General features: G+C 34.7%; 7 protein-coding genes across 12 annotated transcripts in view; 1 reads left to right on the top strand and 6 right to left on the bottom strand.

The window, feature by feature from the left end:
* The window catches only part of LOC129794093 (GPI mannosyltransferase 3), a 1,193,052-nt gene that overhangs the window by 356,867 nt on the left and 816,893 nt on the right, over positions 1-19,292 (bottom strand). The gene's annotated exons all lie outside the window — the stretch shown is intronic.
* Positions 1-19,292, bottom strand: part of LOC129794120 (cytoplasmic tRNA 2-thiolation protein 1) — a 1,132,104-nt gene that overhangs the window by 356,867 nt on the left and 755,945 nt on the right. The window lies entirely within an intron of this gene.
* Positions 1-19,292, bottom strand: part of LOC129794129 (plasma membrane ascorbate-dependent reductase CYBRD1) — a 1,128,201-nt gene that overhangs the window by 356,867 nt on the left and 752,042 nt on the right. The window lies entirely within an intron of this gene.
* LOC129794176 (cuticle protein 8-like) overlaps positions 1-19,292 on the bottom strand; it is a 500,748-nt gene that overhangs the window by 356,867 nt on the left and 124,589 nt on the right. The gene's annotated exons all lie outside the window — the stretch shown is intronic.
* Positions 6,175-11,569, top strand: LOC129794117 (lactosylceramide 4-alpha-galactosyltransferase-like). Its single transcript, XM_055834747.1, has 5 exons — positions 6,175-6,434; positions 6,516-6,796; positions 6,869-7,132; positions 10,635-10,805; positions 10,885-11,569. The coding sequence occupies exons 2-5, from the start codon at positions 6,516-6,518 to the stop codon at positions 11,249-11,251; spliced, it is 1,083 nt and encodes a 360-aa protein (XP_055690722.1). The 5' UTR covers positions 6,175-6,434; the 3' UTR covers positions 11,252-11,569.
* LOC129794112 (zinc finger protein 517-like) lies at positions 13,314-15,790 on the bottom strand. Of its 2 annotated transcripts, none has more exons than XM_055834741.1 (2): positions 15,626-15,790; positions 13,314-15,557 (listed from the first exon to the last, which is right to left on the bottom strand). In XM_055834741.1, the coding sequence occupies exon 2, from the start codon at positions 14,365-14,367 to the stop codon at positions 13,339-13,341; it is 1,029 nt and encodes a 342-aa protein (XP_055690716.1). In that variant the 5' UTR covers positions 14,368-15,557; positions 15,626-15,790; the 3' UTR covers positions 13,314-13,338. The 2 variants fall into 2 exon arrangements, with proteins under 2 accessions (XP_055690716.1, XP_055690715.1); XM_055834740.1 differs by having other exon boundaries at positions 13,589-15,557.
* Positions 15,875-16,937, bottom strand: LOC129794141 (proteasome subunit alpha type-4). The gene is made up of 2 exons (XM_055834777.1): positions 16,816-16,937; positions 15,875-16,706 (listed from the first exon to the last, which is right to left on the bottom strand). Exons 1-2 carry the CDS (start codon positions 16,816-16,818, stop codon positions 15,933-15,935), a joined length of 777 nt encoding a protein of 258 aa, XP_055690752.1. The 5' UTR covers positions 16,819-16,937; the 3' UTR covers positions 15,875-15,932.

The following is a 19,292-nucleotide window of genomic DNA, read 5'->3' as shown; positions in this document are numbered from 1 at the left end:
AACTTGTAAATATTTCTTCTTAATTATTTGCAATTACCCAAAAAGCTCAACCGACATTCCATGAAATTATAAGGAATCTGAGTGCTTAGTCTTTTGAACAAAAAAGACTTCAAAAGCTCAAAAATTATTTTTTAAACATAGTTTTACAAATAACGTCACATGAATTTTTTTGTATGGAATAAAAGTTAATTTATAAAGAAAATTCTATCAAAAATATTTCTTTTTTGGATTTTTTTCAGTTCAGTCATTAAATTTCAAGAAAATTCTAAAAATAAATAAATTGTTATCCAAGTGTCGCCGCTTGGGCTTCCACCTCAAAGCTGTGATTGATATATTTAATACAGTTTTACCATATGAATAGTATGTTGTTTTTTTGGCTGTTAATTTTTCTTTTTTTTTCTGCACAAAGATCTGCTGGGGAAATGTTGCTTGACCAGATACAACACAGCCACATAGCCTGCCCCAAGTGTTGGATGGCGATGGTGAAGAAAAAATATCCAATCTTTGAGTGCAGTTTTCAGTTCAACAATTACACATAATATTGAGATTTGAATGGGGCGCACAAATGAAATTTGTAATTAGAAATTCGCGCTCAAGTCTAATGGTCAGTTTCCCTGGCCTGATCGCACTACAACCACTCTTGACCATAGAGAGCAAGCGGAGGGGTCTGTGTGGTGGTTTTCTCGTGTACATACCGGCACCGTGTGAGGCTCTTTTTGCACCTCACCTCGGACCCCCAAGTTCCAATATCTGGTGCTGCCGAGATGTAGGTCATATCAGTGGATCAAATGAATAAATTTGCTTTCGCATGCCCCCCATGCCAGAATCAACCACATTGAACGCATGGTATGCAAATAATTTCACTTTCAGGTAAATTTTTGGCGTACTACATGCAGTAAATGAGGTGGCGCGACGCAAAAATAAGGGAGTGATCCGATAAAAAAGCCTCAATTATCGGTTTTGCAATGTCTGCTGCACTGTGCCATCACTCGGCCAAATTGCAACATTTCACCATCATAATGCAATTTCTTTCAACGCGACAATTTGCACGGAATTTTTGCATTGGTTTTGCTGCAATTTGCGCGAATTTCTGTGTCTCTCGTCAACAAATTATTTATTGGATTCACTTTATGGGAGTTTTAAGAAGAAAAAAAAGCAACATTAAAGCTGGGAAAGTGAAACTTTGCACCTTTTTTTTCACTCTTTCTCCTCTCTTTTTATCGCGCATTTTCATGAGACCCAATCAATTTTTCTAGCGTCTTCCACACATGCTGATATTATGCAATATCTCGGAAGAAAAGATTCTCAATCTTTGAGACACGCGACCCAAATTTGCACAATTTGAATAAAATTGATAATTAATTTAATCGAATCATTAGAGTATTACTTAATACTTGCGCATAATTTCTATTAAATTATGTTTTTTTTATGTTTGATTTATTGACAAGCATAAATTATTTCGAACAAATTAAGATTTTTATGCTTTCCTGCCGTTAGACTTTTTACATTTAGACTTTTGCAGAAAATAAAAAATCAAATTTTGGGTTTTTTTTTCTTGAAAAACATTTTATGTGTATCAAAATATCATAAAAACATAATAGATTTTTAAAAGGTGTTAACAGTGTATGTTGTTTTAGTAGGTAGCGAAAAATCTATTAACATTATTTATACCAAAACTTTATTATGCTAATTAATGTTTCGTATTTATGAAAGACAATAAGTTACATAAAAAAGTATATGAATTAAGAGAGAGATTGAGTACAATTTTAATGATATTGCGAAACTGTGAAATATTTTTATATTCCAACTTTGATAAATTAAATAATTCATTTCCTCCTTTGACTCGCATCATATGCGCATTTTGTGATTAAATTCCCTCCAAAGCATGTTTTTTGAGAAGCTAATAAATTTTCCGCGAAAGATTGAGAAGCGCTGCCTTTGAGTACCCAATTGATTTATTAGGCAGTGAAAAAAAATCCCCACACACAATTCACTGGGCTTCAATTAACACGATGGGATCGCATGAACATCTCTTGGATGATTGAGTATGATTGAGAATCGAGATAGAAAAATCACCTCCAAATTGTCCCAAATGCATTCTTAAAAACATGCATGCCGCGTGGCGAATTTCAAGCAAATAACCACCCACATGCAGTCAGACTGCAAATATTTTTCAACTTAAGGTTGCGTACAAAAATATATAAAATACTGTGAAGACGATGAACACGATGTTTTATTGAGGCATCAATATTTGCATGATTGGAATACGTTAAGGTTGCATTGTGAAATTCTCTTTCAGTGACATCGTCTCGCGTTCTTTGGGGATTTGTGTAAATCAATCGCCTTTCCGTTTTTTTTTGCCAACGAAAATTCTCTTGGTCAACCTCTCTATCGGCTCCAAACTACGTTAGAGCTTAATATGATCAGTCAAGCTTTTTCCATAAAATTATTAAAAGAATTCAAAATCTTTGATAAATTTTCAAAAAAAATTGATGGTCTGTTACACTGCAAGGCTTATCACAATGGCATATAAAGTAGATATATTTCAATTCATTGTGTTCAATGAAAATTTATTACGTCGATCGTGAAATTGAAACAAATAATCATGAAAACAATGCAGCATACCTAATGTATGGGTACCTCCATTATTCCATAAACCTCAAAATTGTGCAATGTTTGCTGTCAATTTGATGATTTTGCCGCTTATGTAGATTAATTTGTATTATATTATGCGTAATACCTACATTTCTATGTCAACATAAATGCAATGGAAAAGCACTAAAAGTTGCGGTCTTCCACGTGATTTGCCTGAACTGTGTCAATTTGTTTGGGTTTATCCATGCAAAAAAATCAATTTCGCGAAAGAAAGTTATCTCACACAGAGCACAAACAAAGTCAATAGTCCGGAATTTATTTTTTCAACAGCGTAAATTTTCTCGCCAAAATTATAAGGAAAGGAATAAAATATATAAACCAATCTTAAGAGTCCAAAATTTAATCAACTTGAATGCAATTTTTTATAGACAAAAAAAAACATTATACTGCCCACAAAACTTCCTCATGTGATTGCTTTCCTTTTTTGCCAAAGTCAATATAAAGTTCCTATGAACCAAAACGGTGTTGATGTGGGAAAGATTCCGATAAAAATGCAAACAAAGTGGCGGTTATGCAACATCAAGTAATTTTTGGCTATGTGAATGAGTGGCACTGTTCTCATACACATAATTTCTCGGCGTGATAGTAAAATTGTTGATAAAAGAATGAATAAGAGAAATTTATGTTGGAAATTTCATAATATGAAATCAAATCCTCACATCGCTCAGCTTTTTGGGCATCGATTGTCTGGCAGCATGAATCATGAGATGCTATGGTGACGCAAAGATTATTTCATATGATGTGGAAAATTATTCATCGAACCAAAACGAGATAATGAAGATTGGACGTTCCAACAGAAATTCATAGTAATTTGCCGTTGGTCTTGCTGCAAAAGTCAAGAATTTGCCAGCCCAGTCAATGTCGATCGAAATTCATTTATTTTTCTTCTTAAATTTGAGAGCCACAATTTTTTCCAATTAGTCGAGATCAACGCTAATAGGAATTCTGCGTGTGAATGACATTGAAAATGTTACTTTTGATTGGGAAACAACTAGCTAATAAATTGGAATAATAGGTAGCACTTTTATAGGTAACGAAAGCTTAATAAGGGGAAAGAAACATACTTTATTCTAACTATGAGATGCTTTTGCGAGGTTTTCAAAAAGAGATAAAGAGAATAATTAAAAAAAATAAAAATTCAGAAGCTTTGGGAGCTTTGTAGTTAACTCGTTTTACTTTAATTCATTTTATTTTCATAAAAATGTCAATTTTATCATATTCTTAGACATTAAAATCTACAGAATTGATCCAGTCTCACATTAGAACAAGATTTTAAATTTAATTTTAAACTCTATTGTCCTATTTCTTGGAAATTAAATTAGTGGGAAATTAAGTAATTGACCACTTCTGTAGGTACCTACTAAACACAATTAAATATATAAAAGAGCATCAGTGATTTTTTTTTCCTTAAAAAAATACAAGAAGCGTGTTTATTGGGTAATTAAGATGGACTCGAAATGGGTACAAAAAAAAACTTAACCCTTGGAATGCGGAGCGGGGTCGTTGAACGACCCCAGCGCTATATTTCGTGTTATATCTCCATAAATATAAAAGATACCATTCCCATCTTTTGGAAATAAGTTCTTTGGTTATCTGAGGAGGTTGTGTAAAAATTTCAGCTCAATCCGACCACCACAAGAAAAGTTATTAAGGAAAATGTAGAAGAAGGGAATTCAAAAATTGGTGTAACGGTCATGCTGCGGAAAATTTTTTAGAGCATAAGCAACATAAAACATAATTAGAAGCATGTAAATGTGCAAAACAATAAAGAATATTCGAGAAATATTGCCATTTATCACGTTGCGGGAAGTGAGGGGAATGTGGGGAAGAGTGAAAAAAAAATTGCAGTTTCTTGGCAAATTTCTCAAAAAGAAATTGTGAAAAATGAGTGAAAAATGTTTTTCCCAAATATCTTCTTCTACGTGTTTTGTGGTGGAAAATTTGTGGTGCAGGGTGCAAGAGGACTATATAAGGAATCTATAGGCACTAACCCGACAACTCCAGGTTGTATAGTTTGGGAGAAAATTGGCCTTCTTTTTGGGGTCGCTCAACGACCCCACCTTCGCATTCTACGTAACCTCCAAGGCCTCCGCATTCCAAAGGTTAATTTACTTAGACTCTCAAGTGTCTCATATATTTTTTCATATTTCCACCTGGAGCGTCTCAAGGTTTTATGTATCACTTTGGTGAGTGTGGTAGGTTAATTTGTAATTTAATATTGTGCGTTCTTCATTTTGACCACACACCGTTTTGTCCACTCGTTTCACTTAATTTTCTGCACGGTATATGCGTTTGAAGGTACATACCTAATATATTTCTAATGAAGCTCACTTGTGAATGCTCAATGGGCCATTCTTTTGGAGTGTTTTGACTCATGCGGAGGGTTGAGAGACCCCACGATTACCCATTTGTCTCAATCAATCAAAAGTTTAACGTTGGAAAATTACTAAATAGGAGTTGGGTGAAATAATTGGCTGTCACTCTGATTATTACAATTTTTTTCTCTAAAGAGTAACGACCTTATACCTTATGATCCAATAATTCTCATTTAAACTCGATCGAATAAGGTCTCAAGTAGCTCAAATAAATTGATGAGATATTTTGCAAGATTTATTTGAATAACTTCTGTGAAGAAAGTCCGAGACAGTGTTATATTACTACATACAATATTTCTATATAAAATCACAAATTGACTTACAAAAGCATTATAAAAACTCACGAACTTTAAAAGACGTGATTTTTGCCACAAAATTGCAATTCTCCGGAAGCCAAACATTTCACAACATTTTTGCAAATTGCTTAGAGAGGTCAGTTCTTTCCCAAAAAGCTCAACTTTGGGTGTGAGACATACATTTCTCACCTTGGGAATGCATAAATTCCCTCAAATCAACTTCATTTCCTTTGACTTTTTTTTGTTATTTTTTTTTCTCAAAAACAAGAAAAAATGCTAAATTTTTTTTTCTGATAAGATTGTTAATAAATTTTTTAACCGACTAATAATTTATTTAAAAAATAATGTTAAGCTTCAAATTCTACACACATGGTACCTAAATTATTTTCATTTAATATTTTTTTAATTACTTTTTCCCTGTAAAATACAAAGATATTGTACCAAATAATTTTATCCGTTGAAGAAATCATTTTCCGTTAAAGTATTCAAAGATTTGATTTTTATATTCGACGAGCGCACAACATGCTATCTCGCTCTGTTTGTCTAAATAATTTTCATTCCCGGCAAACTTTGATTTGCATGTTTTATCAAAAATCGAGTATTTTCTCAACATTTGAGCTATATTGAGTAAAGAAATACTTCTACTTACATGTTTTATTGCATGAGAAAATAAAGAAAATGCTAAAACAGCGGGAAAACGTAAAAAATGACATCTTACCAGATTGGTCGTCACAGGAAAACTGAAATTGTGAGCCCCTATTCCAAATACGAAAATCATAACATTCATTCATATAATGCTATCTCATTCACACACACACATGCAGCATATCTCACATCTCATTCTATTTGAAAGGGATTTGTTTTTGTTTTGTATTTCTGACGTTTTGGTGGAATAATAAATTGAAATCGGTATCAAAATAATGATTTAAAAAGAAAATGAATTCAGTGGAATTATCGATTTTACCAGTGCCACACAATTTCCAGGGGATGGTGCTGTGATTGCGTTGAAAGGTGTGATTTTTCAGGGATTTTTCCTCAAAATCTGGGCGTTTCTTTTCGGCTTCACTACGCAATTTTTCTTTCTCGCGAAACGTCCTCTGCAATTAAGGCAAGAAGAAAAATTTGCGCAAAATGTGTGCAAAAATGTTGGATTAATGATTTCTTTTTTTTGGGTTGGGAATTTGTGCAGATGCCACGATGCCTCAAGATGTTCCATCGTCGACAGAATGGGAAAAGATCATCCCTTGTACTTGCTTTAATTGCATTTATTCTCACCCTATCTGCGATATTGACCCTCAAGAATGCATTTCGTACCGGAAAGGAGTGCTACATACTCCCGGACATTGGTTTCCGGGAAACATTTCTCCTGCCGGATATTATGGAAGACAATAAGACACCATCCTTTAGTCGATCAATCTTCTTTCACGAAACCTCCTGCTCAGAAGATCAAACGATCAAGCTCAATTCGAGGTAACATGCCGAGCTTTTCCGGAAGTTTAGAAGCTTTTTTTGTTAAATTTCTTTTTTTTTTTTGCCTTCCAGACAAGCATGTGCCATTGAATCTGCAGCAAAGATGAACCCAAAATGGGATGTCTTTGTCCTCTTTGCATCACCTGTTGGATATTTCAACAAAACATCACTACCCCTCATTGATGCCCTCGCATCATATGACAACATTCACTTCCGGAATGTGAATCTCTGGGATTATGCCATTGGTACGCCAATCTACAATTGGATTCGAGATGGACAAATCTTCTATTCGTCATACATGAATTCCCATGTGTCTGATTTTCTTAGATACCTCAGGTATGGTCACATCAAGGCCTAAATTAAGCATCTCTGTGCGTGCGATTTTTTTTCTTTTCGTCGCTTCTCCCCCATTAATTTGCTTTAGAATTTTTCAGTGAATTTTGCTTTTATTTTTCCTCTAACAATTCTTATTTCCTTTCTTGCAGCAAATAAATCGTTTGGAGTTTGATTTTTTGTGATGCACGATATTGGCTTTTTTTTTATTTCAAAGTAAATTCATTTTCTAACACGTAGATTAGTTTTTTTTATTGTATTATTGTAGAACTTGTGACTAATAATAATATAATTTCATGTATCACATTCATGTTTTGATAAAAAGGTAATGAATCATTTTTTTCGTTTGACTAAAAACCGCAATGATAAAAAAAAACAATTTCCCGCCTGTGGGGTGCACCCCTTCAAATGTTTGCAAAAAATCCTTTCAAGCGTTGCATGATGGAGAAAGAGCGCGCAAAGTTCAGGGACGAATGGGGCAAAATGCAAAATTGTATTTCCCAATAGGATATCTTCCTGGCGTACATGCATGCATCGAGTTCGCACCTGGGCTCCTTTTGAGGAGTGTGTGATTGCAAGGTTTTCATTGGGAACATTTAACCAGTGCAAATTACCATGTTAATATCTAAACTGCAGTGGAGATAAATTTGGCGTGTGCAGAAAGACATGAAAGTCCACTTTGCACTACCATTGGGTGGTCTGATACTTCATCGTTGAAACGGAGCTTCCAGATAGGCCCGTAGAAACACTCTGGACAAATTTGAATGAGGCATTATATATGTCCAATCAGATAGATAAAAAGCATAATTTCTCAAACAGAAACAGATGAAAAAATAACAAAATGAAAAACTCATGAAATAAAAAAAACTCTTGAAAAAGATAAGAAAAAAATGCTGGCTATCAGTCCTGATAGAAAAACACGATTTGAAGTAACTTTCGACTACCTTTTTTGCCTTATTTGTCTTCTTTAAATCATTCCTTAGCATGTAGTCTTCTAGGAAAATTAGGAATATTCTTCAAAACAACGAATTTTTATTTATTAAGTTAAATTCTTAATTTTCATTTAATTAAGAACCAAGTCTCAAATCGTCGTAAAATTCGATTCCCTAAGTTCGGGTTCAAATTGTGCTTAATAGCACATTTTATAAGTCACATATTTGCGTAGTAGAACTGCTTTTTTGGCCTGTAGGCCGTCCAGCTTTTTGTTGGTCAAGCATACTCATCATTTGTAGGAAAACTTCAAAGATATTCTGTGTTAGGTGGATTATATCAAAAAGTACACAGTTGCGAGGAAACTCCATAGTTAAAAAACTCAATAGTTATAAAAACTCCATAGTTATAAAAACTCAATAGTTGGTTGAAAACTCCCATACTTAAAAAACTCAATAGTTGGTTGAAAACTCCATACTTAAAAAACTCAATAGCTATAAAAACTCCATAGTTATAAAAACTCAATAGTTGGTTGAAAACTCCATAGTTGGTTGAAAACTCAATAGTTAAAAAACTCCATAGTTATAAAAAGCTCAATAGTTGGTTGAAAACTCCATACTTAAAAACTCAATAGTTAAAAAACTCAATAGTTAAAAAACTCAATAGTTGGTTGAAAACTCCATAGTTATAAAAACTCAATAGTTAAAAACTCAATAGTTAAAAAGCTCAATAGTTATAAAAACTCAATAGTTATAAGAACTTAATAGTTATAAAACTCAATAGTTGGTTGAAAACTCAATAGTTGGTTGAAAACTCCATAGTTAAAAAACTCAATAGTTGGTTGAAAACTCAATAGTTATAAAAACATACGTTTTTTGGAATGTGGGGACCCTAATTAGTGTTCATCCCAAGCTTGAGCCCGATCTGACGACCTTCGATTTTGCTCGGTACACAAAAGCTGTGTCTGAAAGAAACACAGCTCACAACTCAATAGTTATAAAAACTCCATAGTTGGTTGAAAACTCAATAGTTAAAAAACTCAATAGTTAAAAAGCTCAATAGTTGGTTGAAAACTCCATACTTAAAAAACTCAATAGTTTTTAAAAACTCAATAGTTGGTTGAAAACTCCATACTTAAAAAACTCAATAGTTGGTTGAAGACTCCATACTTAAAAACTCAATAGTTAAAAAACTCAATAGTTAAAAAACTCAATAGTTAAAAAACTCAATAGTTGGTTGAAAACTCCATAGTTATAAAAACTCAATAGTTAAAAACTCAATAGTTAAAAAGCTCAATAGTTATAAAAACTCAATAGTTATAAGAACTTAATAGTTATAAAACTCAATAGTTGGTTGAAAACTCAATAGTTGGTTGAAAACTCCATAGTTAAAAAACTCAATAGTTGGTTGAAAACTCAACAGTTATAAAAACATACGTTTTTTGGAATGTGGGGACCCTAATTCGTGTTCATCCCAAGCTTGAGCCCGATCTGACGACCTTCGATTTTGCTCGGTACACAAAAGCTGTGTCTGAAAGAAACACAGCTCACAACTCAATAGTTATAAAAACTCAATAGTTGGTTGAAAACTCCATACTTAAAAAACTCAATAGTTTTTAAAAACTCAATAGTTATAAAAACTCAATAGTTGGTTGAAAACTCCATACTTAAAAACTCAATAGTTAAAAAACTCAATAGTTAAAAAACTCAATAGTTGGTTGAAAACTCCATAGTTAAAAAACTCAATAGTTGGTTGAAAACTCCATAGTTAAAAAACTCAATAGTTGGTTGAAAACTCAATAGTTAAAAAGCTCAATAGTTATAAAAACTCTAAAACTCTAAAAAAATATTTTAAATATATTTTTTTTTGTAAGAAAAGCCGCATTTGAGTTAAAGGTTTAAAAAAATCGATCCCTCTGACTTCAATCCTTTCTGGCCTTAAATGGTTAATTTTTCCTGGAAGATTTTTTTTAAATGAAAAAAAAAATTTTTTTTTCAATCAGATTTATTGAAAAACTAACTTAAAAACCTTTGAAAAAAATCAAATGTCGTAAATGGGTTAAAAAGAGACCTAAAAATTTTTGTTTCTAATGAGAAAATGACTTAAAAAAAACTTTAAAAAATAAAAAAAAAATTACACAAATTAAATGATCATGATGAAACTTAAAATCTGACTAATAATTTTTAGAACTTTCTGCAACAAGTTATGCATGTTAGACATTTTATTTATTTTTCTTAATTCTTAAAAAAAAACTTTCTTTGCAAAATGCCTGCATAAATTAAAGCTTTCATTCCATTTTATTCAATTTTTATATTCTGTGTAGCTTAATTGTGGGTTTAGCTTTCATTAGAAGTAGAATTATATTAATTTTTTTTAAGAAAAAATATTTCCATAAAATCCTTTTTAAGAGAGAATCTTTCACATAAACCAAGTTCAAAACCTTTGAAGAAATAAAAATACATTTCAAGAGGTCAGAGCTGAAAAATTCTCTCCTTCATTACAAATACTTAGAATTAAAAAAAAAATCTTTAGCACATTTAGGATGAAAATTAATATTTTCAATAAAATAAATTAGCCTCTACAAATGGGGTGGAACATACTTGGACCTCGATGTAATTGTTAAAGTGAACTTTGACACCGTCCCCTCAAATTACGCCGGTGCTGAATCGGAAAATTATGTTGCAGCTGGAATTATAAATCTCGATCATGATGGATTTGGGCATGAAGTTGCTGAAATGTGTCTCAGGTTTGATGGAATTTTATTAAAAAAAAATTATTTTTTAAAGAAACTTTTCTAAAAGAATTTTTTTCTCATCGTTTCACAGTGACTTCCAGTTGAATTTCAATGGGGAAGATTGGGGCAACAATGGTCCCGGAGTAATCACACGCGTCCTGCGTCGTATTTGCCAAACGGATCGTCCACTCTTTATGACACGCGAACGCTGCCGGGGCTTCAAGGTGTTCCCCATTAGTGCTTTCTACGCCGTTGGATGGAAGGATTGGCGACACTTTTTCAGTGAGGCAAAAACCAAAGAAGTTCTCGAGATGGTGAACAACAAGTCAATTGTCGTGCACTTCTGGAACAAGCACTCATCCAAGGAGCGCGTCCGGGTGGGTGATAATTCAGCCTATGGGCAGCTGGCTGATGAATACTGCCCCAGAGTCTACAGAGCTAGTGGGGAATTCTTCTAAATAAAAGCCACCCCCACACACAGCACAACTTTGATGCTAAAACAAATTCCACGAATCTCAAGGAATCCTCAAAATAATAAAATAATAATGTACAAAAGGGAGCCTCATATGGGAAAAATATTAATTTCTCATTCAAACCACTTAAAAAAATTCTGATTTCATTTTTTTTGCCATTTTTTTTGTCATCGTCTCAATTTAATTAATATAACGAAGCATAATACGAATTTGATGTGAATGATTTTTGCTTTTAGTTTTTTTTTGTTTGTTCGTTGCATTTTTCAATTTTGAGAAAAATAAAGTGAAGGAAAAAATGTAAAATTGTATTTCTTTTTTATTTTTATTTCAATTAAGAAAATCTTAAGAATAGAAAAAATATTAGGGGTAGATTTTTAATCATAAGCATATGCTTCATGTGCGCAACATACTGAGGCTACCTACAGAAGCATTTAATTTGTGATTTTACCTTTACGATCTGACGACGTTTATGCGTTGTAATTTGATTTTTAAATAACGTGCTTATACTAAGTTTGATAATTTTTGGAAGACCACGACACATAAGCCATCGGCTCAAAGTCGGGTCCTAATTTTCCAAGATTTTCTCCTCCGGAAATTCCTGAACTTTTGTAGCGCGAGCATTTTCCATGAGCTTTAAAATAGGGGAGAATTGGGTACAAATTTGAAAAAAAACTTAGGATCCTCTAATTAAGACATAAAATAAGTAAAATGCAGCATTATTTTTTTTTATTAACCTTTCATACCTGAGAGATTCTATTTTCCTACTTAAGCATAAACTTCATGTACGGAACTTATTTAAAGAGACTACATTTGTGTATGATTAATGTTCTAATGTTACTCACAAAAAACAACTTTGCGAACAACGCATAAATACCAAGTATTGTAATCGTTTAAACTAATTTTTGGAAGACCACGACACATAAGCCATCGGCTCATAGTCGGGTCATCAAAGGGTTAAACTAAAGATATTTTTTGGGAGTAAATAAATGCTTGATTAAAAAAAATATGAATTAAATAATTAGAAATACATTTTGGGATTTTTTCTTTAAGGGAACAAATTAAATTATTAAAAAAATTTTCTAATGAAAGAATATCTAATGATAAATCCATTTTATAAGTTAATCATTTATTCTTGAAACCGTTAACTGATACCATATTAATTGAACTAAATGACTCCGTGCTCCCATAAAATTTCCAAAAAAAGGAATTTCTCTAAGAATTAATTTTTAGATTTTAATCTTGAAAATTCCTTTTGAAACTTCAAGAAAATAGATCATTTTTTCAGTATTAGTATAAACTTCATGTCCGCAACATACTTGTTTAGTGTCCATTATAAAAATCCATCGTAATAAAAGGCATAAGTATATATATAAATGCAAAGATAGATATAGCTGCCTCTGAGTAGCATAGCTTCTGTGTACAAATCTAAAGAAATTTTTGGAAGACCACGACACATAAGCCATCGGCTCAAAGTCGGGTCATCAAAGGGTTAAACGGGTTAAACTGAAGATATTTTTTGGGAGTAAATGCTTGATTAAAAAAAATATTAATTAAATAATTTGAAAGACATTTTGGGATTTTTCCTTTAATAAAAAAATTAAATGCTTAAAAGAATTTTCTTTTCTCAATTAAATTAACTCTTTAAGGTCCGCGATCAATCTAGCGAGCTGATTGAACTAAAAATAATTTTTGGGGTTTCCTTTGAGCTCAAATAAGACATTTTTGGCAAAAAAACCCAACTCAATAATTTACGGTTTTTCTTCTTTCCTGATCCTGTGAATCCTTGGGGATATCCTTTTATGGTCATAAAATGATCAGGGACTGTAAAGACATAGTCTTGTACTAATTTGGACTCAATATTCATAAAATAACTACCTAATACAAATTAAAACATTTTTAAATTCGAGTCTTTGGGTCAGCGTATGACCCAATGGACCTGAATGGGTTAAGGGCAGAATATCTAATAATAAGACCTCGGCTAGCCGTTGCCGGGTCATAGTGGACAAAAAACATGGGTCAAGGGTCAAAAATGCAAAAAACTAAGAAATTAAAAGAATTAGCAAATCCTTTATTTATTGCTGCTCTACATCCTCGTGGCTAGTGTTGAATGGATTTAAATGATTCTGCAAATAGTCTGCCAGGGATGGTAGCATAACATTCACATTGTTAGCATTGAACACCTGCTGCTCCTCACCTCCCATCCCAGTGCCAAAGTTATTAACGTAGGAACTCAAATTGCTACTCTGCCGCTGCTCTTCGCGCAGGAATGTATTTGAGATGTCGGTTAGCGTGTGATTCTGACTGTTGAAGTCATACTGATCAATCTTCTGCTGCCACTGGAGGATCTCTGTGTCCGGACAACTCGTTCCATTGCCGTAGAATTGCTGCTGTGGCGTGGATTCGAAGAAATCATAGCCAGGATCGAATGTTGCATTGTTCTCCATTAACTCCAAATTGCTCAGAATACTGCCAATGTTGTACGTTGCTTGTGGATTTTGTGGTATTGCCTGCTGATTCATGGTATTTTGGCAATCAAACTGATTGTCCCACATATTGTAGGGATATTGGGGAATAAATGAGGGATCCAGAAGTTGTGTATCCATATTTTCCGGAGGAAGTCCCGGTGGGATCTCCAAAATCTCCTGAGGATTGATACTGTAATCCGGTGCGGGTAGATATGTCTCCTGGGGGATGCTATAGCTCTCTGGGTAGGTGGTGTAGTTATCCTGATATGATTGAATCATCTCTGCTGGCAGTGGGAATTCCCCGGAACAGCATTGCGGCTGAACTGGCTCTGAATTTGCCAATGGGATGACTTCCGGAGGAATTTGATCAGAGATCATTTGGAGAAGAGTCGATTCTGTTGCCACTGGGAGATCCTTGAAGGCTTCCTTGGTGGATTCAATTGCATTTTTATCGACAATTTCATCAATCTTTGCTATTTCCGTAACTTTCTCCGGGAGTTTCTTCCCACCACCACCACCGCCAAAGAGAATATCACGATGAACTGTTTTCCGATGCCTATCGAGATGATGTCTAATCTTGAAGGTTAATGGACACAGATCACAGGCAAAGGGACGCTCATTTGAATGCATCTTCATGTGACGTCTTAAGAATCGCTGAATAGCAAAGGTCTTCCCACACACCTCACATGAAATACCACGCGTTCGTGCGTGAGCTTTAGATGATCCTTCAACGCTGAATTTGTCATGTACTTTAGGCCACAAGTTTCGCAGGTGAACTTCTTCTCCTGGACAGTGTGGATACGCTTGTGCCGCGTATAACTTGTGCGGAATTTAAAGACTTCCGAGCATATTTCGCACTGAAACGTACTTTTAGCATGATGCCGTGCTCTGTGTGCATTGAGGAGACTAGGATTGCGAAATTTTAAACCACAAACTGGGCAAATTACTCCATCCGGAAGGACAATGGCATAGCGATTTATCTTTGGGGGCTTCTCAACCTTTGGCTTTTTAGGTGAGGGTGGTTTAACGGGCATGAGGGATTTCCTCGAATGAACTGCAATGTGATTCTGATACTGCTGATTCCTGGACATGGATTCACCGCAAATCTCGCAGACAAATGGATACTCTTCGAGGTGCTTTGAGCGATTGTGGTGGACCTTCCCTTGGGCATTCAAACCAATTTCATCCCCACAATCTGGGCAGAAGCCTCGATGCTTTGCTGCGTAGTGATCTACAACATTCTGTCTCCTCTTGTAGCTTTTGGGGCAATGAAAGCACGGGAAAACCTCCTTTTTGGGTACTTTGGCTCTCTTGGGGATCTTCTTTGTCTTCCTTTTCGCTGTTTTCACAGCCAATTGCGGCGGAGAATCGCTGTCATGCATTAAATATTCCAATTCACCAACTTCTTCATCATCTTCGTCGTTTAAGCTAATGTCCAGCAAAGGATTCTCAAAGATTCTTCTTGTAAAATCCCCGCAGATTGATCTGTGAAGAAGATCCCAAGAATTCAAATGAAGGAACTTCCTGAAAACTCGAGAATTTCGCTGGAAATCCTCGAAAGTTTTCCTGAAAAACCAGTAAGACACCAGTCCAGATACATTCTCCGGTCTTTTCAGTCTCAGAAGCTGCCTGTCTTTGGTCCAATCCTTCTTCCCGAGTAATTTTCTTCTTCTCCCAAAATGTCCGGATGTTAACTTCCCCCAAAAATCAAGACTCTCCTTGACTTTGGATCTTCGTATCCGGGATATACGATAGAGGATGAAGTGTACAGCATCTTTCTGTTCAAATTCACTTAATTTTTCAATGCATTCCAATAATTTTAGCACCTAAAAAATTAATTTTGATTGATTAGTTTTCAGAAGAGTTGTTGTATCAAATAAACTTAATTTTTTACCTGAAATTTTATTTTAATTAACAGAAATTTATTACTAGACTCAGCAGAAGGCATCACAGTATCTTTAAATGAGTTTTAATTAAACTTTTAGTCACAATTTACCGTGGAAAATGTACAAAATTGCTGAATGAAAAATATGTCATCATTTATTTGTTTACTTTTTGATGCAAAATTGGGTTGTCCATCATTGGAGAACATAACCTCAAAAATAACTCAGGAAAACGGAAAATTCGAGGAAAAATTAAAATCTTCATTTTCTGAGAATTTTTATTAGATTTCCGGTTAAGATACAAAAAAAAATAAAGAATTACTTCTGGGCCAGCTTTTCCTTCTTAGCTGCCTCAAGTTCCGCCTCAATCTTCTCGTAATTTGCAATCAGGGCATCCACCTCGGCATTCGAGAGGATCTTTATGACGGTCTTATCATTCTCCCTGGTCAGTGTGGCCATCTCAACTTTCTCCGACGTGAGCTTTGTCATGTCCAAGCTCTTGCTGAGCACTTTCACGGCGAGATCTTGTGCCTCACTCAGGGAGATGTTGTTCTCCTTCAATTCCTGCTTGAGCGCCGACACAGCAGCTCCGGAATTGTTGCCAATGCACGTCGCTCGCCAGCCGCTATAATTCCCACTGGGATCTGACTGGTACAGCTGATACCCGTAGTGCTTATCCCAGCCCATGTAGAGGATGGAAACGCCAAAGGGGCGCTTGCCGCCGTACTGCGTGTACGCCTGCTTGATGTCACACAGGTAGGACACGAGCTGCTCACACGGCATCGCTGCTCCGTAGTTCAGCTGATACCGTTGGGCAATCACACGCAACTCATTCGTCAGGACATTCGCATCGGAAGTGATTCCCGCCACTGAGCACACCATGTCATCATTCAATTTGTAGATCTTCTCCGAGAAAATTGCTCCGTCCAGGAGTTTGTTTGTATTGCGTCTCTCCGCTGCCAGGAGAATTCCATCCTCTGCGAGAATCCCAAGGCACGTACCGGCGTGCGAGATAGCCTCCATGGCATACTCCACTTGATAGAGGCGCCCCTCGGGGGAGAATATTGTTGTCCGGGAATCATATCGACGAGCCTGAATGACAAGGCAAAAGCATAAATAATAACCTCAAAAATAGCCGATTCCTATTTTACAGCTTTTCTCGTGAAAATTACGGAAAATTTCGATGAATTTCCTTGCTTACCATTCTCTATAGTATTGGGAAAATCACCGGAAGTATATCCAAATGGCCAGGAAGGGAAATTACAAAGAAAAACCGTTTGTCACTATTTTTTCACAAAAATAACCAAAGAGGTTAATATTGGACTGTCTAATATTTACAAGGAAAAAATTGTTTTGAGAAAAACTCCGAATCTTTATGGGACAACCCAATAAATAGTAGATACTATTGTTGTCTCGCTTACACTGAAAATTGTTTTTCTCAAAAATGCAAAAAATCGCATTTTTCGCAAAGAAAATCAGCGGAAAAACTCCAAAAATTCACACAAAAGCTGGAAAAAAGGAAAAATAGTGTACAAAATGGAAAATTATTATTTTTTATGTCAGAAAATTGGAAACACTCAACCGACAAATATTTTATTTTTAAATTTTGAAATTATCAAAAGTAACGTCTTTCCCAACGAATCAAAGTCCATTAGTGGACGCCGTGGACGCGAATTAGCGCCATTATTAGATGGATTAGAAGATACAACACAAAGCAAAGGGAGAAAATATGTAAATGAGCGGATAAAGCATTCGCAAACGACATATTGTTGAATGTAGTATCATGGTCAAGGCATAAAGTAGACAATTAAAATTGGGGAAGCGGAGATCACAATTAAAAATTCAATTTTTCACAGCGCGTGAAGAGAACAATGAGCCCAAAACAATTCTTGAATTTCTGGGTCTTTTTTTTCACCTGGCATTATAGAATTTTTGGCGCGGAAGTCGCCGTGAGTTTCTCCTTTTTTTTTACGTGCAAAAATTATGAGCTTTTAATGCTGTGGATTGTAAATCTGTGGTGAAGATGTTGATGATTTTATTGTATAACGTCCAATTAATTAAGTCAAGCATAATGCTAAGGTTTTTTTTTAAGAGGACTTTAGCCTTAATGTGTGGGAGACAAAATGCTCGCAAAATGCTGTGTAAACAGAAAATGAAATGGCGGGAAAAAACGCGTGGGTGGAAAGTTGAGTGAACTGATAAGGGGCAATATAAACTGAGAAATTATTTAATTTTTACTGCACATAGCAACATAATTGACCCACTATGAGCATTGTGTGTGAGCATAAACTCAAATTGATGCAATTTCCATTTCAGTTATCCGCAAAGGCTGACCACGAATGAGAGTAAAAGTTTTATACCTGCAACAGTGCACCCACCAACGAGTGAAAATAGCTTCCCACCAAAATGATAAAGTGATCTGGTTATGGCCCAGAGCCCCTTTGATGAGCATGTTTGTATGCAAAAAGCCCACTTTATGGGCGGCAATTGTCCACCGTATGAGTTCATCTAACAACTTTTGTTGGTGCTCACAAACTAATGCTCATTCAAACACACGTAACAAACGCACCATCAAGTTGTGCTGCAGACCAAAAGTGAAAAAAGCGAGCCAATTATGAATTGGTGATACGCTCTGGTGCACGAAAAATCTATTTGCACATATTTTGCTACGGGGAGATGATGAAAATTCAGACACATGCGGTGAGAGGTCTGACAAATTTCCTTCCCTCTGGCACTCTCATCTTCCGCCTAGACAGCAACAAAATATAAGCCACGAAAATCAGCAAGAAGATCAAGGAATGGAAATACATTTCACACTCTCACAAAATTATAAATATACCCGCGCAGCTCTTCTGCAAGAAAGACTTTCGAACAATTTGCAATTGAGTTGCGATTCCCATCTTCCAATATCATTGTTTTCCCCACAGATGATACACTTTTGGTGATTTAAATTGAAAGAATTGAACGGCAATGGAGTTTCGTAGTGTAGCTGCACGAAAGGCATATTTTTAAAAGATTTCATTGCAAAGGTATTGAAATTGAATGGGAGACGGAATATAATTTTAATTTAATTACTAACCCGCTTTTGCTCAATTATTTAGATGGTTGAAAATTTTATTGCACTTTCAGAAGCATTAAAATAGCAAAAAATCCTTCTTTTTTTCTTAAAGATTAAAGGAATTTGAAAAAGAAAATTAGTTTTTTGATCTATTCACAATATTTTATGAAAAACGGTTAAAAATTGGCTTTTGTAGGGAATTCTAAACTCTGTAAAAATTTCCATGGAAAATTTGGCTTAAAACATAATTTAAAAAAAATAGAAAATTTTATAGTAAGATTCCTTTTGATTAAAATATTCACTGTCTTATTTTTTTTTAATGTGCCCTTAAGTTAAAACTCGTGGCTACATTAGGTATTTTGTAGTACAGATAAATTAAAAATTGAGTCACCATTAGGCAAAGATTGAGTCTACAAAAGCTGAGTCTGAATAGACGATTGCGTCGCAAGTAGTCTTTTTTTGAGTCGCAATTAGATGGAGTCCTTTCTAAAGTATTTCTGGAAAACAAAATCTTTTGACTTATTTTTTTACCCATGACAAATAAATTGTTTTTAAGGCAATTATCAAAATCTTTTAAAAACTTTCAAACTACAACAAAAAAAATTATTTCTTTGTGATCC

Source organism: Lutzomyia longipalpis, chromosome 3 (genome assembly GCF_024334085.1).
Source record: "Lutzomyia longipalpis isolate SR_M1_2022 chromosome 3, ASM2433408v1".
Classification (NCBI taxonomy): domain Eukaryota; kingdom Metazoa; phylum Arthropoda; class Insecta; order Diptera; family Psychodidae; genus Lutzomyia; species Lutzomyia longipalpis.
Note: the sequence above shows the minus strand (reverse complement) of the source record. Positions and strands in the feature narration are given on the sequence as shown.

Coding starts and splice junctions, on each gene's coding strand:
- LOC129794117 (XM_055834747.1), top strand. CDS start 6,516: ATGCCACGATGCCTCAAGATGTTCCATCGTCGACAGAATGGGAAAAGA. Junction 6,797..6,868: donor ACGATCAAGCTCAATTCGAG/GTAACATGCCGA, acceptor TTTGCCTTCCAG/ACAAGCATGTGCCATTGAAT. Junction 10,806..10,884: donor GTTGCTGAAATGTGTCTCAG/GTTTGATGGAAT, acceptor ATCGTTTCACAG/TGACTTCCAGTTGAATTTCA.
- LOC129794112 (XM_055834740.1), bottom strand. CDS start 15,679: ATGCCTTCTGCTGAGTCTAGTAATAAATTTCTGTTAATTAAAATAAAA. Junction 15,558..15,625: donor TAATTAAAATAAAATTTCAG/GTAAAAAATTAA, acceptor TTAATTTTTTAG/GTGCTAAAATTATTGGAATG.